Source organism: Hydra vulgaris, chromosome 02 (genome assembly GCF_038396675.1).
Source record: "Hydra vulgaris chromosome 02, alternate assembly HydraT2T_AEP".
Taxonomy (NCBI): domain Eukaryota; kingdom Metazoa; phylum Cnidaria; class Hydrozoa; order Anthoathecata; family Hydridae; genus Hydra; species Hydra vulgaris.
The window spans coordinates 57,668,593-57,694,118 of NC_088921.1; the positions used below are offsets into that span (position 1 = coordinate 57,668,593).

Here is a 25,526-nt window from a genome sequence, read left to right on the forward strand (position 1 = left end):
TTCTACACCGACCGTTTCTATTCTAATCAATTTCTATACCGTACGTCAATATTTTTTAGTAAGCTGTAGAATATTGTTCTACATTTTAACCCAGCTAACACACCATCGTTTGACCAATGCTTATCGTAACGTTGGCAACCAAGGTTTGGCCAATGCCGTGATGACCGCCGGGGATGCATTGGCCCGCTGACATTGGCTCGATGCTGTTTAGCCAGCATATATCCGAATATAAACTTTATTAGGACCAATGGATTACAAACGCTTCTTGTACTTAGTACACAGTTCCGCCAGTGTTAAAATAAAATTACTTTTATTTGTTATTCTTTAATGTATTAAAAAACCTATTTAAGTTGCAATCGACATTTGATTAGAGCCATTTAAATTGCTTTAATCAAATGCAAACCGACTTGACCGGAATACCTTTTGAATGGTATTACGATTAAGCGTGTGTGAATTCATTTAAAATGAAGTACTCTTAAGGTATCAAAATGTCTTTTAGAGAATAAAAAATATGCAACAATACGATATGTATATTAGATAATATAAACTGTTATACATTATTTATCGTTGTCATCAGCATCACCCTCATTGTCCCGAAGTTGTGAATGGAATGCTGAAATAATTTTCAAACGTTTGTTTGTTGAACTGTCAAGACTGCGACGTTTGCGCCCTCCTGACCCATCTGACTTTTTGCGATCGCACGAATTACGAAGCCACGACTTCACGTTTTCGTTTACTTCCATTTTCGTAGCATCTTTTGTATATGGATTATGCTGTACTGCACCTAACCATAAAAAAAAATTAAACATTTAATATAATGTACACAGCAGTCCTAAAAAAAATAGATGAAAATTTGGTTTGAAAGTAATCAAAAAGTCATTAGTTGTGCGATAATTAAAAGAATTAATTTTTTTTTTATAGTAAATATTATGGTATTTTCTATTATCTATTATTCATAGAGCATACTCGTGTTACCTAAAAGTTAAAACCTTATGTAAGGTCTAATACGTTATGATTTAAATCTTCGTAAACTAACAAAATTTACTTGTTTCATTACATGTACTGTACATGCATAAGAAAACTTTGCTAATTATAACTAAATGGCCATACACAACATAATTAACAACATTTATTGATCACCAACCGTAAATTGCAGATAATATTTTTATGGTTTTGATTCCTTGCTTTTGCCCACCTCGACCTTCAAAATTTATTTGTTGAGCTACTTCTGTAGCCATCAATTCAGAGAGCACGTTTCTCACTGTTTCTGCAACAGTTCGTCCACCGATCTGACCAAGATGCATAATCTGGAAAGTTTTATACTTTTTATAATAGACCCATAAAATGTTTACTCATAAAAACCAAATATAAATCTGCAATAAAAATATTATCTAAATTAATTATACCAATGCATCCAATGAAGATTTTTCTAGTAGAACCTGCTCAAGATCTTCTAATTTCACAATAGAATACAATGGCAATGATATATTGTCAGGTAATGCAACAACAACCTCTGATGAGCCAACAACCTTTAGTATCATTTTCTGCTGCGTAAGACATGTATCTAATTTTTGTTCAATCTTTGTGAGACGAGCAAACATTGAATGAAGTAAGGTTGGAAGATCTCCTGAAAAAGATTATATTTAAAATGAACAAAACCGTTCAAGTTGTTAAATATCTTTATTAAATCTTATCCTACACGATAAACACTGAATTCAGTAAGACAAACACTGAGTGACAACAAAATAATATTACCAATGTTTTTAAATGCTGAAAACAGCTCACTGCGCAGTATAAATTAAATACCTTGGCTATTGCCAGTTTCAGATTGCAATCATATGCTCACTTTGATGAATGGTGTATGATCAGTTTAATCATACACCATCAGTATGATCAGTTGTTACTGTAATTTTGTTTAAAATTAATTTTTACTTGAAAGTTTTTTTTTGAAAAAATACAGAGTAAAGAAATTGAAAAACAAGATAACCTTGTATTAAATTATAAACTATGTCTTTTTAAAACAATTGTTAACAGAGAATATACAAACAGTTTTTATTTTTATATATTAAATATTAGATTAAAACTTAATAAAAGATTTTAGACAAATATTTTTGTATAGTATATTATTTTATAAAAATTATATACTATATAAAAACCAATATGGATTTAAATAAATAGCACTCCTAAACACAATATACTTTCAATAATATACTACAGAACCATTTAAAAAAGTTAAACTAACTTTTTTATTGATTTTCATTAATTTATCTAAAGCTTTTATTATTTCACAATATAACACGATTTCAGTATGAACATTAAACAAATTAAAATTTTGAAAAAACAAAATGGCCTCTTTTACATCCATACTGTAAAAAACATCATCTAAGTAAAGTGCCTATTTTTAAGTCATAAGTAATATAGATGACTTGCAAACTAAAAGAACGACAGTTACAAACTTTTTGGAGTATTTCTATTGATGAAAATATGCAACGAAAAAGAAAAAAGTAATTAAAAACTTTATCATCAACAGAAACATGCTGCACATTTTATTTATAAGCCTCCTATTAATTTTAAAGATGGTTTTTATCACCATCCTCCTTTAAATAAAAATAATATTCTTAATATATATAAATTTAATATTTTCAATGTACTGCATTTTATGTTTAAATGAAAAACTCAAATATATTCAATTTTGTTTTACAATATTTATTCTTTAAAAGAAAAAAAAAAAATACAATTTAAGAATTGAAAATATTATTCATAATCTAAAAATTTTTTCATGAATGTAACTTTATCTCATTGAAAAAAAACTGAAAAAAATCATTTTCTCAATATATATATATGTGTATATATATATATATATATATATATATATATATATATATATATATATATATATATATATATATATATATATATATATATATATATATATATATATATATATATGTATATATATACATACATATATATGTATATATATACATACATATATACAGTATTGTGAAAGATTTAAGAACCACCAAAAAATAAATCATAATTTATTTTTATTTTTACATTTTTATTTAATCGAATATATTTTTCTGGTAATAAAATAATAATAATAAATTTTAGAAAATAAACAAACAAAATAAAGAATATAATGATAATGACAAAAACAAAAAACTGTAATTTTTACCTAATACTGCATAATTCTACCATGAATTTTTAGGCACTCATTTATACGATTTGGCATTGAGTTTATTAAATTCTCTAAAATATGTTTGGGAACATTTCCAAGTATTGTTGGTAAAATATTGTGCAACTCCTCAAGGCTCCTTGGTGTTTTCTTGGCAATATCTTCATCAAGCCAACTCCAAAGATTTTCAATGCAATTTAGATCTGGGTTATTTGGTGGCCAAGTTTGATGCTCAATATTTTTGCTTTCGAACCATTCAGAGAATATTTTAGCCTAGTGACATGGTCCATTTGAAAGCTTCCTTTCCCTTCTTAATTTATGTGACCACATGGTTTGGGTTTTCTTTGCCAAACTGACTAAAGGCGATCATCATTGGGTGTCGTCAATTGGCATCTTCCAGAACAATGGCAATCAACATAAGATTTCTTCTCTTTGAATCCTTTGATGATTGTTAGCACCGAATTAAGTGATCACTTTATTATTTTTCCAATTTCAAAGAGTGGTTTTGCCTTCCTGGTGAAAATGCACCACTTTTACATGATCTTCATAGGTAATAGCTTTTCTGCTCATTCTTTCAAAAGAAAATAATTTTTTTTTGTTTGAAATTAAATACTTTTTTTTAAAATACTCTTATTGGTTTTTTGGTAATGGCTCAAGTCATTAATAGAATATTTAAACAAAAAAGGTGAAAATAAATTAAAAAAAGACATTTCCACCGCATTTAGCACAAAAATTTTTTTATGGTTCTTAACTTTTTCACATAAAAAATATTAAAAAAAATTAACACATAATATTTATCCTTATTTTTATAGGTTCTATTAATTAATTTTTTTAAAAAAAAAATTTTCTTTTTTCTAATGTTCTAATTAATAAGTTTATAAGTATTTTAATAAGTATTTTGGTTTTGAATAAATAATGAGTTAATTTGATAGTAATTAATTTATCATAAATAAAGATTTGTGAAACAAATAAATGAATTAAACCACTGAAATGAAAAAAATTGTATATTAGATGGAAACCACATTTTCTTAGATAGAAGGTGCTGGTTTACTTTGACATGTGGGTAACATTGACATGTGTTTGATTGAATGTTTTTACCCACCCGTTGACTATTGTTTAAATTATTTAAACAGATGCTGAAACCATATGTTGAATGAACAAATAATATGAATAACTATTTCAATCCACATATTAATAAATATAAATAACAACACAATATGGCAGGCATAAACAAAACTAATATCTAGTTTTTTTATTGCAAAAAAACTTTCATTAAAAGATAAGTAAAAACATACTGGAATATCATCTTACACGTGTTTTTATGATGTTGTTTTTAAATACTAAGCATGTATTTTTTTTGTGTAGCATTTTTTTTTAAACCCCATTTCAGTTTTGGGGTACTATTGACAGGAATGCTTAAGTCACCCCATAGGCAAAAATTGATGGAATGCTTACATCTGATGAATCTTTCACAACTACATGAAATGAAATCAAACAAAGCGACCCCTAAATTGAAAAAGTCAATCTTAAGAAAAAATGTACCAAGATATTAAATGTCGACACATCTAAAAACCGACACTCTCAAAAAGTTAAAATCCACACTAACAATGTTGCATAATACTGGTAAAAAACATCAGAATAATAGAAAGAAAGTTGCATAATACTGGTAAAAACAAAACATCAGAAACTGAAGATGTAAAAAATTATCTTGTTGTTTCAAAAATTAAAACAAACATATTTACAGCATAAACATACTATCAATGTTACCCCATATAGGGGTAACATTGACAGTTGAACCCCATCAACAAAATTACTTATCTATCAATAATCTAAGATAACTAATTGAATTCTTCATTAGTTTATGGCAGTAATACCATTGGCAAACACATAGAAATATTACATACCCAATTTAGTTTGTCACAACTAAAAAAAATTATTATATTCTAAAGGTGTGTCAATGTTACTTTACTTTATCTTAATCTAGTAAAAACTTATAAATATATATATATATATATTTTTATATATATATATATATATATATATATATATATATATATATATATATATATATATATATATATATATATATATACACATACATACATATATATATATATACATATATATATATAAATATATACTTATATATATATATATATATATATATATGTATATATATATATATATATATATATATATATATATATATATATATATATATATATATATATATATATATATATATGTATATATATATATGTAAGTATATATATATATATAAATATATATATATATATATATATATATATATATGTATATATATATATGTAAGTATATATATATATATAAATATATATATATATATATATATATATATATATAAATGTATATATATATATGTAAGTATATATATATAAATATATATATATATATATATATATATATATGTATATATGTATATATATATATATATATATATATATATATATATATATATATATATATATATATATATATATATATATATATATATATATACATATATATATATTAGGGTGGTAGTCAAAAATTAAATTTTCAGATTTTGTCTGGGACAACCTCTAGTCCTGTTCCTATTGATCTCATGAACTCATGTGCAAAATTTCATAAAAATATTCCTTCATTAAAGGGTGCCACATGCCAACTGATAAAATTACATGTACGCGATAGAAAAGATAGCCGTGTAAATTAATGTGTTGTTGAATATTATTGAAATCTTTAAATAAATTTTTTTATCTGTAAATCCATTTTGAACACAACCAGAAGTCTTTTCAATGAGGTGTACTCTTTATGTTTTTTTTTGAGAATCTGACCAGTTGTTAAATTTATCAACTAATTAATGTTCTGTATATGAAAAATATTTATAAATTTCCAAATACAGATAAAAAAAACAGAAATTTTACTTCATAGCATTTTTAGAAATTTGTTACATTCAAATAGTTAAATTTTTATAGTGCTTAATTATTAATTACTTAGCTGCAGCCCACTTACTTATTTTTTCTATCCCAGAATTCCTTGTAATTTGCCACCAAACCGCCATTTTGTATGTTCATCCCTATCAGACTACCAAATTAATTATGTTAACTAAAAAATTTTATTTTTAACAATTTTGCAGTGGAATATCTTAATTGTGAAAAGTCAGTATACATTTAAGTTTTTATTTTGTAATATAAATTATGTAAACTACTTTGAATTTTATTTTATATAAATTCATATCTCTAAACTCAAAAAAGATATTGAATAATGGATATCACTGAATATATACTAAATGAATAAAATTTTATAACTTTTGCAATTCACATCATGCTTATTGCATAACTTTATTTGTATTTTTCTAGATTAATAAATATCAGAAAATGTCACAATCAAAACCTGCAACTAGATCTGCAACCGAAATTTACCTTCTTGGTTTCACAAATGCCTCCATTAATGGTACTAGACTACCAGCACGAAAGCAAGCATTACAGTTTTTCTTCCATCAGTTGAAAATAAACAAAAAAACCGTGCGAGAAAGTTCGGACATTACTATTAAAACAGTTGCTGATTTTTGGAACAAAGCTTACATGCCAATGACAACATTGCAACATGCAATTGCGAGGCTAGAGAAAATATACAACGAGTGGAGAAATCTACAAAAGGCTTCAAAAAGAGGAGGAGCAACTCAGATAGCGAAAGAAACAGCCTTTGTTGCATCATTTGAAGATACTTTCGACATTTCTCATGTTGATGCCGAGAGGCTTATACAAAATCCAGAAGACAAACTTTTTCTTAAAGCTCAGCTTGGAAATGGAAGACACTCAAGTTCAATGGCACAAATAGACAGAAAATTGGCAGTCAAGTTGAAGCGTAAACATGAGAGACAAGCGGCTATAAAAGCCAGAACAGAACGAGAAAAATTGAGACATGCTGTCAGCAACAGTGAAGCTGTAGTTGAAACATTTGAATCAGATTCAGAAAAAAGTTGCAATGAGAACGTAGATTCTTACCATGACTCAGCAGTAACACCGCAGACAAAACGACCTCGTCCAAAAAATATTGTCAGTCCACAAGTTGCAGCAGCTTTAGATCGAACAAAGATCAGCGACCAAAATGCGGTTTATGCTTTGACTTCATTCTCAGTTGCTGTTGGTCAAAACCCAAGTGAACTAGCTCTGAATCGCTGGTCAGTTCGACGCAATAGAATGAAACATAGAGACGAAACAATTTTGAAATTGAAGGAAAGTTTTGGTGAAAATATTAGGGATGTTCCACTCGTAGTGCATTGGGACTTCAAGTTACTCCCTGATATATCAGGAAAACATGAAAAAATAGATCGCTTGCCTATTCTTGTTTCGGGTCAAGGTGTAAAACGTCTATTGAATGTGCCTAAGCTCCCAAATGGCACTGGAGAGGCAATGGCAAATGCAGTTGTAACAGCAATCAACGACTGGAATCTTGCAGAGAATATAAAAGCCATGTCTTTTGACACTACAGCCAGTAATTCTGGGATTCGCTCTGGTGCAGCAGTTCTTATTGAACAAAAGATGAATAAAGAGCTGCTCCATCTTGCATGTCGGCACCATATTTTTGAAGTTGTTTTTGGAGATGTGTTTAACTCATTAGCTGGACCATCTACTGGACCAGACATTTTGATGTTTAAAAGGTTTCAAACAGCATGGCCATCAATTGTTCGTGACAGATATGAAGACGGTATATCAGATCCTGAAACAGCTTTAGTTTTTAGCAGCAACAGAGAAATGATGAAAGAAGCTATTGAATTCATTCAGAACTGCTTGCTGACAGAGAACCAGCCTCGTGATGATTATAGGGAACTTTTAGAACTGTCTTTGATCTACCTGGGTCATATACCTCCTCGCGGGGTTCATTTTATGGCTCCTGGGGCTATGCATCGGGCCAGATGGATGGCCAAGGCTATTTATTCAATCAAAATTTTTCTCTTCAGATCCCAGTTTCGCATGACAAAGCGTGAAATAAATTTATCATGTTTCTTGAATATTTTTGTCTGCTTTGTCTATCTCAACTCATGGTTTACTGCTTAAACGACTCACACAATTCAGGACAATAAATTTAAATGTTGCGAATGTAGCGATAAAGGCATTGTCTTGTCATATGTGGTACCTCAGTGAGGAACTGATTGCTTTTAGCTTTTTTGATGATCGTGTTGATGCAGCTACAAAATACGAGATGGTAAATGCAATGAAAACAAAAACTGCAAATGGAATTCCTGCAAAACGTGTTCAACTACGTGAAAACAACATTTCATCATCAGAGCTTGCTGATTTCATTAACTCAAACACCATGAGGTTTTTTGTTATACTGGGCATCTCAACTTCTTGGCTCGAATTGGATTCATCTTTGTGGAACGAGGACCAAGTTTTTATTGCAGCTAAGCATTTTGTAGCCGGTTTGAGCATTGTGAATGACAGAGCAGAGAGAGGAGTTGCTCTTATCCAAGACTTTAACCAAATTCTAACAAAAGATGAAGGACAAAAGCAAGCACTTCTCCAGGTTGTGTCTGAGCATCGAAAACAGTTTCCAGATGCCAAGAAATCCACTGTTGTTAAACAGGACTAAATAGTCATTTTTCCATTCAAAACAAAATGAAAAACTAAAATGATATTGAAATTATAGTTAATTTTTCATGGTTTTCAATGTTCAATACTTTGTTATTTAAAAACTTTTGAATTAAAATAGTTTATATAAAAAAATTTTTTTAAAGTGCTAACAGCCATTAGCGTCAACCTTAGTGAAACTTTCAACCCTGTGTGGCACCCCTTAATGATGAAATATCCTTCTCAAATTTTGCATATAAGTTTGATATGCTAAAAGAAACAAAAATAGAGGTTGTCACATCAATTTACTTTGAAAAAGTTTTTTGAGCACCACCCTAATATATATATATATATATATATATATATATATATATATATATATATATATATATATATATAAATATATATATATATATATATATATATATATATATATATATATGTATGTATTTATATATTTACATATATATTTATATAATCTATAATAAAAGTCAATGTCTTGTTATATGTTTATTAGGCAGCATATAACTATTTTTTTAAATATATTTTGATATAATAATATATTAACATTATTTCACTGATCTATTGTGGTCAGCGTCATTATTGTGGTCACGTAAATTTGTAATAGTCAGATACCATTAAAAAGCACTTAGATAAGCTAACACAACATACAAAGGTTTACATATAATGAAGAAAAATGTTTGAATAAAACATCCAATAGCAGCTTTAATCTCTAGGCAAACTTAAACCATCACAATTAATTATGTATCTTCACATGAAGTATCTTCTCAACTGACAGCCAGCCATGTAAACCAATGTAAGGCAATGTAAACATTGTAGGGTCAGATCATTATATTTCAACCAATGGCTTGTGGGGTACCATCTCTGATTTTCCTGATTTTTACATATCATTATCTAAATGATGTAAATAGGTTAAATGTGCAATCTCAGAGTTCCAAGTGCAACGGTTTAGAAATTATAGCCTTACAAACACTCTCAGGTAGCCCCCCTCGGTTCCTCGAATGGTAAAAATAGACAACTTTAAGGCCTTATAACTTTTTTCTAACTTTCAGCAAGTGGCTCATTTTTTCTAGAACTATTTTCTAGATATTTCTGTCTTAAAATTTGTGATTTTCATTAGCTTGTATCATGTTAGAAAAAAACTACAGCCTCCTAAACTTTGGAAAAATTCTGAAAAATGATAAATAAAGGCAAAATGAAGTTGACCGTAGTATTTTTCTATTCATCAACAAGTCCTTACATGTTAGTTTTCTAATTAGCTACAATGGTCTACAACAAATTGGCAAAATATAAGCAGCTTGTTACATTTTAGAAATCAGTTTTATCTAAAAATATATAGTCCACTTTACTAAAAAGTCCCATTTTCAGCCATTTGGGGATGGATCGTAAATTTTTCTAACACTTTGTATTGATCTGATATTAACAGCAAATAAGGCCATTAGATCTAACTATATAAAAATGTAAACATCACAAACTTGTCATGTTCACAACAAAAATGGCAGCATTTTTTATTAACCCTATTTTTCAATTATCAGGGCTGAATAGTGTTATTGGAAACCAGTGCCCCTCCAACCTGCTTTCTGGCCCATGTGAGGGATGTAACCCACTATCTGTAATTTGTTTTACAAAATTTTATATAATTGCTATAAAAACCATTTCTAGCCCAGCATTGTTGTTTATGTGTAAAGCATAGTTTATGTGTAAGCACATTTATGTGTAAAGCATCTTTTTTACAAAATTCTTGTATTCTCCCTTAATAATGGCAATACATAATAATGTAGTTGAAAACAATTATATATGATAATTCATTTCATCCTTTTTTTAATAAGATAAGAGTAAAATCCTCTAGTGTTTTTGAGCTCAGGGTCATGTAACGTGGCAATAATGTCACTAACTGGATACCAATGGATATCTGTGGTTGTTGAATACTTGAAATAATTGCCTGCTTTTTGTAAACAGCTAATACAAACTGTGTCACCTTTAAGATCAGTTATCTTTCCAGGAAAGAGTTCACCAAAATAATTCACTAATACCCAATCATTAATATTGATATCAGTATTCATCGATTTTTGTGTATTAATGCAAGTATCTTCCAGCATGTGAAAAGAGTCAAATGTACTGCTCATTGATGTTACATAAGCTTTTAAACAGCATGATTGAGGTGAGAAATAATGGTATGAGCGAGTACCTTTGATGGCAGGAACATTCTCAAATCGTTTAGCAAGCACTTCATGTGTAATAGCAGCTGTTTCGGTTTCAGAAATGTAGATAAATCTGAAAAAGAGTTAACATAAATCATAATTCTATTTCCAAATATGTATTTAGTAAGGTCTTGTTTTAAGGAATCCTTTTCTATACTATTTGATTTTTTTAAACTAAACATTCATACGTTATTTTTATTTTTTTGTTTAAATGCCTATTATGATATAGGATACTAGACATCAATCATTTGAAAAAATATCATAACCTAAATGTACATACACTTTGACAATAGCATGATATATACCTGATGTTTTTAATTTTTTCTTTAGCAACTAAGAACATGTCCCTCGGTGTCAAAATTTGATTGCCAATTGGCCTTTGAAGGGATAGGTTTGAATAACTCTTTTCACTGTACCACCTATTCCATCACATGCACTTTTTCCATGTGCAGTCCCAAAAAAATGCCAGTCTGCTTTTAGTCCATAGTCTTTTTCATGAAAACACAGGTTTTTCAAATTAAACCTAAAATACAATAAGAAAAAAACCTATTCAGTTAAAGATTATCAATTTTGTATCCAATTTCAAAAACATCATTTCAAGGGCTGAAAATAGTTTGTCTAGAATAGGTAATTGTTATCAAAATTTTTTAAAAATATTGTGATATGAAAATTTAACCTATTTTTATACTGGCTGCTTGCACCATCAGTGAAATAATTGATCTTCTGAACTTGTGGATATTCCTCTTTCAGAATTGGTATGATTTTGGAAACATAACTGAAAACTGCCTCAGTATTGTGAATTAGATTGTCAGATATAACACAATAACATTTGCTTTCTGGTGATTGGTTTCCATTTAAAGATTGCACATATATGACAAATGGATGGAGAGTTGCTTGATTTTTGGAAAAATAGGATGACTGAACTTCATCTTGTATAATAAATGAAAAATTTTCAGCAAAATCCATTTGCATAATACATTCATTTGGCTTCATGTTTTCTTTGAGCTGGTTTAAAAAGAATGTCTGTGATTTGCTGACATAATGATGTTTTGTGAGGTTATATAACTTGTCTGTTAACTCTTCTAGAAACTCATCAGGACTTTTAACTATAGTTTCCAAGGAGCATCTATCAGTCTTCAACCATTGCTTATAAGTTATTTCATTTGCTGAATCCCATAACAGTTCATTTAACTTTTTTTCAATTCTCTTTTTTCCAGAACACTTCTCACACTCATGAAACATACATGGTTTATTTTCTATTGAACATACAGCTAAGGCCATCAGATCTTTTGATTTTATTTCATTTTTTAATGATTTAACCATAAGATTTGGATTTTGATGGTCAATACAAACACAGACTGTGTGTGTGCCAGATTTTCCTGCAACAATACAATGTTGTGGCCTTAAAAGAGCAAATGATGTCAGTCCCACCTTTACTACACCATTAGATTTTGATTCTTCTAACCATTTCTGGTAAAGTTCTGAAAGATTGCATAGTATGAGTTGTTTCTGAATGTGCTGTCTACCATCAACTGTCTTTATGCTAATGTAATCCTTTGCTCCTGGCAATAACCTGCTGTTACTATCATCCTCATAAAAGTTGACAATTTGATTTACAACTTCAGTAGTCAATTTTTTTAGGATTTCTTATGTCTGTTGATCTCTCACCAAGGATTCCTTTAACATCCCGCAAAGCTCTAGCTTGCTTCACCATATTTGTGTTGTTTTAAATTCATTTATTGTTTCCTGAATAGTCCAATGGACTGGAGCTAAAGTGAGCAATTTTGTTTTTTGTGAAATATTGATCTCATTACGAAACTTTTGTTTAAGCTGTTCTACAACAAAATCTAAAGAGGAACTTTTGAGCATACTAATTTGAAGCTCATCTCGTTCAGATGGATTCAATGATTCATTTAGCAACTTAACTTTCTTTTTTATTTTATTGTCTATTTGTAGCATACTCATGCTGGATGATCTTTTAATAGGAGACACACCAAATTTAACAAGACAAGGATTTATAGTATCAATTTGTGTGACAGAGTTATCAGGTGATATGTAATCTGGATCATGTCTCTTGTCAACTTCTTCAACATTCTTGATTTTTCTTACACAACCAAAACATATTTTTTTCCCAGGAATTAAATTATAGTCCAGTTGATTATGCTCCAGAGTGACATGTATGTATGTATGTATGTATGTATGTATGTATGGACACATACATACATACATACATACATACATACATACATACATACATACATACATACATACATACATACATACATACATAAGATCCAACAATTAAAAACACATACAAATAATGTAATGAAAAAAATGGAAACAAACTGCAATAGCAAAGTTTATTGAACAGAAAAATATCAAGGTAAGTTATTTTGAGTTATAAATGCTTATATATTTCCATTTGCAAAAGGGTATATTATATAGAACCATTGCATTTTTAGATAAATAGTTAAAATTAACTAATAAAATTGAAACTCGTACTTTGTTAAAAAACTTATTTAAACAAAACATTAAATCAATATTGTAATGGCTTTATTAGTCTTGTTATACTTCATATTGCCAGTAATGTATGAACCCACTGTCCTACTATTGCCTTGAATTATTAGCAATTCAATCAACTATAAAAAAATCATCATAATAAAGATTAAATCGCAATTTTATGATTAACTAAATTTTTTTTTGAGTGTCACCTTTTAAAAATAATGCAGGCTCTATATAGTTATTACCCCTTTAGTTGTGCTCCTATCCGGTATAAAGTCCAGATCAGGGAGAAAGTAACCAACCATATCTCTTTTTTTTTAAGAAATGACTTATGATAGGCTACATCCCTCACATGGGCCAGAAAGCAGGTTGGAGGGGCACTGGTTTCCAATAACACTATTCAGCCCTGATAATTGAAAAATAGGGTTAATAAAAAATGCTGCCATTTTTGTTGTGAACATGACAAGTTTGTGATGTTTACATTTTTATATAGTTAGACCTAATGGCCTTATTTGCTGTTAATATCAGATCAATACAAAGTGTTAGAAAAATTTACGAGCCATCCCCAAATGGCTGAAAATGGGACTTTTTAGTAAAGTGGACTATATATTTTTAGATAAAACTGATTTCTAAAATGTAACAAGCTGCTTATATTTTGCCAATTTGTTGTAGACCATTGTAGCTAATTAGAAAACTAACATGTAAGGCTTGTTGATGAATAGAAAAATACTACGGTCAACTTCATTTTGCCTTTATTTATCATTTTTCAGAATTTTCCCAAAGTTTAGGAGGCTGTAGTTTTTTTCTAACATGATACAAGCTGATGAAAATCACAAATTTTAAGACAGAAATATCTAGAAAATAGTTCTAGAAAAAATGAGCCACTTGCTGAAAGTTAGAAAAAAGTTATAAGGCCTTAAAGTTGTCTATTTTTACCATCCGAGGAACCGAGGGGGGCTACCTGAGAGTGTAAATAATTTCTAAACCGTTGCACTTGGAACTCTGAAATTGCACATTTAACCTATTTACATCATTTAGATAATGATATGTAAAAATCAGAAAAATCAGAGATGGTACCCCACAAATTTTTCTTGAAATTGGTTGAAATATAATGATCTGATCCTGTAAAGACATTTTAATTTCTTTAGGCAAATTTCTTTCAATAACCGGAAGATTATGAAACATTAAACAAAATATCATCTTGCATTACATAATTACATTTGTCACATAAATGGCTTGATGACATGTCTAGATCATTAGCAGTGATACCAATATTCGAACAAAGTTTTGTTTTTTTAATGTCAACTTTTTGCAACATTTGCTGACCATTGATATTATAGGTAACACCTGATTTTTGTTGAAGTTGTCCAAATGCTTTCTCAATAGGGTCACTAGTATAATGTCCAAGGCAAACATACTTATGTAATTAGCAAATGTTATACTTGTTCAACCATTTTACGACACATATGTGAAAAAGCACACGGAGTATCTCTTGTTTTTTAGGTGCCAATATTTTTCACAATATCAGTCAATTTTCAAAGAAAGATTAACCGTTTATCAATGTCCTTTGAAAAAGCAGGGTGATTTTGAAAAAACAGCATGGTTTTTATCACTAGTACAAATATCTTCATTAAGACCTTTAGCATTAACAATTTTAAAAAATTTGATAAAAACAAATAAAAAAACTGTGGTGTTGCTAACATTTTTTATGGATAGATGATTTTTTAAAGCAACTACAGTCTCATCACAAAATACTCTTAGATAAGTTGACATTTAATTGGTGTAGGAAAAATTGCAGTTTCATTAAGTTTAGATTCAAGTTGAAAAAGTTTTTAAGATCTGACCATTTTGCAGTCTTGAAAAACCTTTGCAAGTAAAACAGAATTCTTGGCATTTTTCTATGAGTCAATTGTCGCAAATAGATTTTATTTAATGAACAAAGTCATATAAAAGAAAAATGTTATCAGTAATGCACTAAGTATTATCGAGATTAAACATTCCAAAAAACTTTTTTTTTTACTTCGTTACTGTTACCAAGAAAAGCAACAACAGAACCACCCCAATTTTTTATTATTTCAATTGTTTGCGTTATTTGATCATATTGAAAATTATCATCTAAACCCATTACTCGTAATGCTTTATAAAAAAACTGTTTTCAATCAAACAAAGAACACACCATTAAACCCAAAACTGATTTTGTTAACTCATTTAGGAAGTTTACAGATTTACTAAAATTGTTACTTCCTTGATAGTTAAACTGTTTAACATAAATTTCATCAATTAGTAGGATAACCTGTCTTCCTAACTTTAGATGTCAACTTTATGATCAGTGATATTCTTGGTAGTTGTAGTCATCACATAATCAAAAGTAAAGAGTTCTTGACAATAAAAACTCAAATGCCCAGGCAACCATATCAGGAAAATACTTTTTTTCACCAATAAAAATTAAAGAGTTCACACTTCACATCTGCTCAATAATAGTACTTTTCCTGTGATCAATCGGTAAAGAATTCAGATAGTATGATGCAGCATGGAGATGACTAATACAGTCAAAATAAACTTTGGAACACCCAAGTTCTCCAATATATCAGCAAATTGAAGATGTAAAGTTTTCATAGATATTTGATATTATTGAAATGGAAAAAGGTTTTAAATGTTATTTTACTACACAAATCGTTGAAAAATAAAATAAGGTCAGTTTTCACAAAAACCTTCGTTCCATCAGGCGCAGTACTTCTTAAAGATAGCAACGATTTATTAGTTAGTGTTGGTGGTGTCTGTGGAGTTAGAATATGACTTGAACTAGTCTTTATGCCAACAAACTTCTTAAATAAAAATCTTTGAGCTATTACCTCGAGGTATAGCACTTATCCATCTTTTTTGTTCATTCACATTTTTTTAATTTAAAAAGCAAATTAAAATTTTCACAGACTTTGTAACATTATAGTTATCTCTGCGTCTAGTGACACAACACTAAAATCCATATTCTTCAAACCTTATTATTTAGCTCTGAAAAAAAACCAAATTTAATATACTTATATTTAAAACTCATCGCATATTAAATCAAAAGATCACACTTTTTTACTGGAATGCACCATTTTAAATCCTTATTTTGAAGTCTTATATCTCTGTAAAGTACTTTTAGCACTAAGCTCTATAATTTTCTCTAACTTTTAGAATAATAATTGGTATTTACATATTTAAATTTTAAAATGAGGTAAAATTCAGATCGCTTATTGGGTTTAATAAACCTGATGAACAATCTGAATTTAAGATATCAATTAAGATTGTTCATCGGGTTTCGAAGTTCTCCATTAAGGCAAAGGTGACACTTTTATGAAATGTTTGAAAATGGGGAAATGGATTTTAAAATAGACCAGGCAAAAGTGAGGGTTTCAGTAAATTTGCTTTTCAAGTCCCAAACATAACCACCAGATAGAGCCATTGTCCTTTGATATATTTTGTACTTGAAGGATGAATTGTGGTTGTAATATCTTGTTTTCCACAAATCTTCTGTTAAGCCAATATATATACATACATATATATATATATATATATAATATATATATATATATATATATATATATATATATATATATATATATATATATATATATATACATATATACATATATACATACATACATATATACATATATATATATAATATATATACACTAGAAATTAGGAAAATTAGGGTCGGCAATCTTTTGCTGACCTCAAACACCCTTAAACTTGACCCTAATTCTGAGGGCTGTATTTATATATATATATATATATATATATATATATATATATATATATATATATATATATATATATATATATATATATATATATATATATATATATATATATATATAGAGAGAGAGAGAGAGAGAGAGAGAGAGAGAGAGAGAGAGAGAGAGAGAGAGAGAGAGAGAATTAATTTGTAATCTCTTTAAGCAGTTCTCGATGGCAAGATCCTCATGTTCTTATTGTAAAATTAGCAAAACTCATACTTCTTGCTTATAAGTATTTTACTAATTCTTTCATTGTAAGCTTATTTTTAATAAATTTAAAAAAGTAATTTTCAATGATTTTTAGAACTATTATTTTTTGTAAAATTTGATTTTTTCACACAATTTTTGTGGTCTTTATATTGAAAAAAAAAAGAATTATAACAACTAATTTAACCTAATTTGCATGCCTCTGTCTTATTTTCAACTTCATAACTGTAAGGTAATCCATCACATTGAAAATAAGGAGAAATGCATTGTCGAGGTACTTTTCTTAAACAGTGTGATCCATTCCATATGTGATTTGAATTTGAATCGCTTGGGGTTAATCACTTTCCACAACCTAAAATTAAAATTTTAACTTTTTTTACAAAAAAAGTATTTTTGAAACTCAACTTGTGCTTTATAATTTTGCAACATAATCCACCAAGCTCAGATCAAAGGAGGTCTAGAAAAAAAACTCAATTAAATTTAGGGTCCTGTATGGCATTTGTAACAGCCACTTTTATTTAAAAAAATTTAGTGAATATTTAACATATTTTTATCTTTTGTCTTGACTTTGAATTTTAAGTTAATAAATCTCACTAATAAACTGCATTTGAAAACAAACAAAAAAAAAACCGTATTTATGTTTATTAAAGTATATTAATATTTAGCTTGCTTGTGATTTGAAAAAAAAAAAATGGTATTAATGTTATTCTTGGAGAAAAATTGAGCTCTTTATGTAGGATTAAATATGGCTAATAAATATATTTAAAAAGATTTTTAGGCTACCTATTATATGGTGCAAATATCACACAAACTGCTGCAAAATAGAGATTTTATTACTCCCTGAGAAAAAGGAAAGAAAATATTTTAGAAGATTTTGATGTTCATTAAACAGATGCTTCATTTTATTTTTTTTAAACATCTTTGCTTCTAACAAGGCTGTAAGCAACCACTAATTAAAGTTGGAAGTTACTGGAAGAGAAAAGATGAAGATTGTAGGGGAAAATAAGGATTGACAGAGGACTTAAAAGATTGCAAATTATATGAATCAGGAAAACAACATAAAGGAGGCAAATTCCAGAGAACTGATGTTCAAGAAAAAAAACTAGAGGAATAAGAGTTTTTGAATCACTTATTGGAACATTTAAAACTTTTATAATTATTTGAAAACTTTTTTAACTTTAGTAAATAAGTTAAAAAAAAACATTGTATAAAAATTAAGTTAAAAAAAAACTTTGTATTGGAAAAAATCAAGTAAATTAATTAATAAAACCGAAAAATAAGTAGAGGTCATTGTCCTTCGTGGTTTTTCAAAAAACTACAAGTTTGTTGTACAAGATAAAATTCCAAATTTTCACTGGTACAAAATTTTAGCAAATTTCTATCCAACAGTAGTTTATAACAAAGTAAACAATATCTTTAAATGCAACTCAATGTTTCATCTCTGTTGTTTGATCGAACATGTTTAAAAATGTTCATCAATATAAAAACTGTAAACACTTCATGCCACCATAAACAATGATATAAAACTATGCTATTAAATGTACTATGCTACTAAATATAAATGGTTCTTCTTTTACAATTAGTCACAATACATTTACATGATGGTACTGGTGAGATTGTGAAAAAAACTATCATCAGTTGCTATACTTAATAACTAACAACCATATATTTTTTACATCTGCAATGCTTGATTTTTGCCAAAATAAAATCATACGAATTACCTTTTACAACATATCTGAGTCAAATATGATAATCCAAAGTAAAATAACGGAAAGATACACAACAGAAAAAAACATTACCAGACATTCACAGATATCACAATTTCACATAAGTAGCCTCAGAATAAGTACTAAAGTTGTTACTCAACAGTTGAAATATTCATTTTTAATTGATTGTTAAAGAACATCATGATAACAATCCATTAGACTAGTTAAAGATATTTAACAAAAAAGACAAAAAATAACAATTTCTAAGTAAAATTCATGCATCTATGTTCTTTTAAGTCATATCATTGTAATTTTTTTATCTTTTATATCTCAAGATTCATTTCTTTTTGTACAAGGTGACAGAAAATCTAAGAAAATTGTTAAAATATTTTGAAATCAAATTTTTATAGAAAAGCTTTGATTTTCCTTTCTTTTATTTTTGAATTAAAAAATAGATATGTTAAAATAGATAAATTAATATAAAAAAGGTAAAGTTAATTGTGTGATGCAGTTTTATTTACAAAAATATCAAGTACTGAAAAAAAAGTCATGAGGAAATTGAAAAAAGAGTATCTATATATTTGAAACTGTAAGGAGTTAGATACTAGAATTAAAGTTGAATTATTTTTATGAATGTAAAAATGTGAACCAAGCAGGGCTGACGACACGAGTTTCAAAGTGGAGGGTCATAATCATCAATTTTTGAAAAAAAGTTCTTTATATCTAAAATTCTCTAAAAAAAATTTATAAAAAAGTCCTTTGGAAAAAAAGTGGAGGAGGAAGGAGGGGGAAAGTGCCCCCCTTGCCCCTTTAATGTCAACAGCTCTGTCAAAAATAATTAAAAAAAAAAGAATTGATCAAGGCAAAATATTTGTTAAAACAAAATTCAAAAGTTATGTGCACCTTTTTCGTAACATGAAGCTGTTTGACAAACGTCACACATATTGTTTTCAACTTCATTTTTTGTACAAACATATATTTTCAGCTTTAAAGTAAACATTCTTTTTGAAGGATTGCCTCTGCAACTTCCACCAATACTTTGGTTGAGTTTGCTTTCTGTTTGCTCAGATGTACCTTTAGAAAAAATTATGAAACCATTATTCATTAGTCATTTAAAAAAATTACTTATTTTCTAATATACTTATTTTTTAGAAAACAATTGTGTAATTTAAAGCTTGTACAAAATGTGTGTCCTATGCATAATAGGGTACAGCGAGAATTTTTTCTTCTTCTAAAAGCTTAAGAAAAGTTGTATTCTTATGTAAAATCAAATTTTAAATAGGATTTACTTAAAAATATTTTTGATTGGAAAAAGTTTTGATACCCAAATTTGCACTTTTAGAAATTGCAAAATTTAGTAAAATCTTATTTGTCACATTTGTCCTTTATTATGTTTTACATGTTCTTCTTTCTCATTGCGATGAAATATTAAATGCAAATAATGTTTTCAGACAAGTTGCAATTTTTTTTTATACTTGTTTCAAAGTCATTATCTTGCATGAATCCTACCAGCAATGCAGATTCTGGACATTTTAGGGGAGGGGGTCTTCAATTTTCAATTAGGTTTTAATGATTAACAAATTTGCTTATAACAGTTTTTTTTTTTTTGTTTCATTAGAAATAAAGGTGGTGCCAGTGATGCGGTTCCCCAATAAACAGGAGGTTTATCCCACCTTACCCAAATAATATTTTGATAACACTACTATAACACTATTAAAAAAACAATAAATAAAATAAGATATCTTTCAAATCTATTGACATTGAAAATTTATTAAAATTTCTTTCTTTGTTTTAAAAACAGGTAGCAACTCTCTATGTTGAGCTCTAGCTCTAATATATCCATCTCTTGCATCTGGTCCAACTACTGACATGGATGCTACTGTCACTTGTTTTACAGCACGCTTGGTACTTTGAGTATGAATTTTAACAGAAGGAGTTATTAGAGGTGTCAATCTTAGCATTATTAACTTATCTTTAGTGAGCGAACAAGTAAAAACAGGTTCTTGTACTACACCATTTTCCCATTTGACTAGCTCTTTGAGAGTAGTTGCTGCAAAGTTCAGTTTAGGTGTTTTTCTTGGTCTGATTCGCATGTCTCCAAGGATATCATTACCCCTTTGTTCCAAAATTCGGTCAACTGCAAAGTTGCGGTCTTCTGCATTATTACTAGATAATAAAGAGATTAATAAACTTTCATAGTTCGCATACCAAGCGCCTAGCTGGATGTAGGGAGTCACAATTTCTCTTACTATAACAGGTTGATTTCTAAGAATTCTCAATTGAGACAGAATGTGATTGGAAGCATCTTCAAGTCTGTCTTTAACTTTTATGTCAAAAAAAAGTTTAAAGTAAAATTGTAAACAAAATAAGACAAGTAACTCAAGATTTTTCAAATTCTGATCAGTTAAGTCATGTTTCCTTGTCCACATAAAGACTATTCTCATGCCAGTAGTGAGCCATCTGGCATGACTTAGGGGGCCACATTGAATTTCTCTAAGATTAGGTGGTAATACGCCGATCTTAACTGCTTTGCATAACTTGTAGGTTTGCTTTTGATCTGTTGACATATTTTTTAGTATTGTTTCTGGAATGTCAACAAAGCTCTCTCCCTCTGGAAGAGCTTTAAATTGAGGATTGTACTCCATTTTATTAACATCAGCAAGACATTTTCCCACAGGACCTACAAAGCCAGTACTACATGATGTTAGTCCATCAATTCCTTCTATTAGGTGACGCAAAAATAACTTATTTGAATGAAGCATGCATATGGCCCAGTTGCATTTGTGACCTAACAGCTTTTCAAGATGTGTTATAGCACCACCTTTCCAGCCGGTGTTAATTGAAGTACTGTCAGCTCCAAGTACTAAACATGATTCAGTAAGATTATATTGTTGCAGCAAATTATAAACACCTTCAGCAATCTTTTTAGCTGGCTTATCTGAATGAGTATGTGCATTTGAAGTAAAATGACCAAGATATCGACCACCAGGTTCTATAGTCACAGTAATGTGTTGCTCTTTGATAATAATAGAATGTAGCTGTCCACTTGAATCATTTATCATCGCTCTTGTTGAATTTTTTCTTCCATCAAAGTAAATGCCAATATTATCTGCTTTTGGAAGATTGAAATGGTCATTATTCTTTGCTACTACCATGACTTTTTTTCTCGCTCTCATTAACTTAGAAGGATCACAAGCAAGGTAAGAGTATTCAGGGGTGAGAAATCCTGCTTCAATTAAATCTTGCAGATAACTTGTAGCAATTGCTGCAGTTGCAGCAGGTGAAATTCCAAACCTATAAAATAAAACTAGTTTATATTTATTTTTATTAATTCATCATCCTAACTTTTGCTGCTCAACAAAATAATAATCTATATGATTACCTTATACTAGCCATTGCTGTGTTTTTTATTGACATAGTGTTTTTTCGTGACTTCTTTTCTAAAAATCGTGTTACAAGGAAAGCATAGACACCTAATTTATCCTTTAGAAGCCTTTCAACCAACAATTTAATTTCATTGTCTTGTTTTAAAGTAAAGTTAACATTAACTGGATTATAGTTGTCTTTGAGAGAAATATCAGGAGAAATATTTTTTTGATATTCTTCATGTAATTCTATATCTTGTTTTTCTGTGACCTAAAACCAAACTTTTACAAATTATATTTTTGTTTTATAGGTATATGTGTATGTATATATATATATATATATATATATATATATATATATATATATATATATATATATATATATATATATATATATATATATATATATATATATATATATATACATATATATATATACATTTATATATATACACATATATATATATGTATATATATACATATATGTATATATATTTATATATATATATATATATATATGTATATATACATATATATATATATACATATATATATATATATATATATATATATATATATTATATGTATATACATATACACATATATATATATATACATATTTATATACATATGTATATATACATATATATATATATATTTATATATATACATGCATATATATACGTTGTATATATATACATATGTATATATATACATATATATATATATATTTATATATATACATGCATATATATACGTTGTATATATATACATATGTATATATATACATATATATATATATATTTATATATATACATGCATATATATACGCTGTATACATATATACATATACATATATATATATATATATATATATATATATATATATATATATATATATATATATATATGTATATGTATATATGTATACAGCGTATATATATGCATGTATATATATAAATATATATATATATACATGCATATATATATATATATATATATATATATATATATATATATATATATATATATATATATATATAATTTGCTATATAAACAAAGAAAATATTTATTATTATGAAATTATATTTACCTCAAAGGATGCTTGATCATCTTGTAGTTTTTTCATTCTTTTCTCATAAGCTTTTTCGTCACTGATTTTTCTCTTATATTTTTTTCTAAGTTTTGTTGTCTCAATCTTATCAGCATGTCCCATCTGCATGTCAGACTTTTCGCCTGTCTTATTTCTTTGACTGTATAACCACCTGAGCTCCATAGTTGGAATTTTTTTAGAAAAAATACAGGTGCAAATTATATGTGCTTTACTTTTACAATTTTGGGGAGAAGAACACCCAGACAGATCATGTTCACACAGAAGTATCTTATGAGGACATGTTATGAGGTCCATTAGCTTATCTAACTTCAATAGAAGTTCTTCTTTTACTTTTGCCTTAGTTCTTCCCCATACAACGTTTTCTACTTTCTCCCAAAGGGTTTTAATTCTATAATAAAGCGATTTCTCACCAATAATAACTGGCTGTTGAAACTTAACATTTGCTTTTCTCCATTGAGCAAGAACAAACGGAATCAGATCGCTAGCAAGATCTTTGTTAGAATATTTATTATGGTGTAGATTGCATGTTATGCTTTTTTGTTCTTTTAGTAAAATTCCTTTTTGAATAACTTCTCTGTTTGTAGGCAGCTCACTAGGAGTAAAATCTTTTCCAGGTCCAATAAAATCTGAAATTGCAGTGGTCTCGATTAATTATTTATTTTATTCGTTATTAGTTATTTAATCGATATCTCGATTAAATAACTAATAACGAATAAAATAGTAACAGACTACGATCTTGTATAAAGTTTTATACAGCGGAGAGCCAAGTGAAAATATCTTTTAAAATTAATTCGGCGCTGCGCTTATTAGGAGAGTTCATTACATAAAAACGGATTTTATTTTTTTTATAATAATTTAAGTTTTTTTCATTTAATAATGTGTAAATATGAAAATTTGGGTATCAAGACGTTTTCTGATCAAAAAGTGGTCCATAACAAACCTACCTTGAAATTAAATTTTACATAGGAATACACCTTTTCTTAAGCTTGAATTTTATTTTTTTCAAAAACATATAAATCTCACTGTACCCTAATGCACAACTGTTAAAAAACAAACAAAAATAAATGATTGTTTAGTCGACCATTTATGTTTTAAATCATATTGTGTTCTATGTACAAACATCTCAGGTGGTCAATTTATCAAAATAACAGGTAAAAATACAAATATAGGATATAAAAAACTAAAAATATATAAGCATATAAAAAAAAAAAAAAAAAAACATAAAAATACATAAAACAAAACATAAATACATAATACATTTTTTTCAAAACTTAAAAAATTATAATAAAATACTTATTAAATAATAAGTCATTCCGGCCACAAATTTTGGTTTAAATTTTGAATCCAATGGATTGTCATCAAAAACAATTAAGTGTGAAAAATCTTTATTGCAAAGCCAAGCAAAATTTGATGAAGGTAAAACTAAAAAAAAAAATAAAAAAAAAAAAAATACAAAATAATTCTTTAAAAAAACTATTTGCGAAACCTTTTTAATATTCTAATTTTCTTCTTGGTTGTTATGTGTTTCTTATGTTATGGTTTTATATGAATGAAATGTTTCTGTATTCATCCCATATGTATACAATTTTAGGTGCATACATTAGGGTAATAACTATTATTATTGTTTTTTTGTAACGAAACCGAAACCCCTTACATTCGAGGAACAATTGTATAAAAATGACAATAGCAACATTATTTTTAAAAAAATTGAAAAAAATTTCCCCACCTTTTTATTCACTTTTGTTCACTTTTTGAGCAGTTTGAATGTGGGTTTCAATTTTACAATGAATTTTTATGACGTTCTAGTCTACTTTTAATCAGGTTTTGGTCAGCTGTTAACATTTGTTTATAAATAAAGC

At 28.0% G+C, this 25,526-nt stretch overlaps 2 protein-coding genes across 3 annotated transcripts; both read right to left on the reverse strand.

Moving 5' to 3' along the window:
- Positions 1–512: 512 nt before the first annotated feature.
- LOC136077054 (uncharacterized) lies at positions 513–24,421 on the reverse strand. The gene is made up of 7 exons (XM_065791485.1): positions 23,647–24,421; positions 22,571–22,824; positions 20,092–22,482; positions 17,670–17,834; positions 1,407–1,627; positions 1,145–1,307; positions 513–784 (listed from the first exon to the last, which is right to left on the reverse strand). The coding sequence occupies exons 1-3, from the start codon at positions 23,959–23,961 to the stop codon at positions 20,940–20,942; spliced, it is 2,112 nt and encodes a 703-aa protein (XP_065647557.1). The 5' UTR covers positions 23,962–24,421; the 3' UTR covers positions 513–784; positions 1,145–1,307; positions 1,407–1,627; positions 17,670–17,834; positions 20,092–20,939.
- On the reverse strand, positions 9,267–13,944 carry LOC136077051 (uncharacterized). Of its 2 annotated transcripts, none has more exons than XM_065791479.1 (3): positions 11,668–13,944; positions 11,297–11,514; positions 9,267–10,759 (listed from the first exon to the last, which is right to left on the reverse strand). In XM_065791479.1, exons 1-2 carry the CDS (start codon positions 12,312–12,314, stop codon positions 11,346–11,348), a joined length of 816 nt encoding a protein of 271 aa, XP_065647551.1. In that variant the 5' UTR covers positions 12,315–13,944; the 3' UTR covers positions 9,267–10,759; positions 11,297–11,345. The 2 variants fall into 2 exon arrangements, with proteins under 2 accessions (XP_065647551.1, XP_065647550.1); XM_065791478.1 differs by having other exon boundaries at positions 9,267–11,064.
- Positions 24,422–25,526: the final 1,105 nt, after the last annotated feature.

Coding starts and splice junctions, on each gene's coding strand:
- LOC136077054 (XM_065791485.1), bottom strand. CDS start 23,961: ATGGACCTCATAACATGTCCTCATAAGATACTTCTGTGTGAACATGAT. Junction 22,825..23,646: donor ATGATCAAGCATCCTTTGAG/GTAAATATAATT, acceptor GTTTGGTTTTAG/GTCACAGAAAAACAAGATAT. Junction 22,483..22,570: donor ACAGCAATGGCTAGTATAAG/GTAATCATATAG, acceptor TTTATTTTATAG/GTTTGGAATTTCACCTGCTG.
- LOC136077051 (XM_065791479.1), bottom strand. CDS start 12,314: ATGGTTAAATCATTAAAAAATGAAATAAAATCAAAAGATCTGATGGCC. Junction 11,515..11,667: donor AGCAGCCAGTATAAAAATAG/GTTAAATTTTCA, acceptor ATTGTATTTTAG/GTTTAATTTGAAAAACCTGT.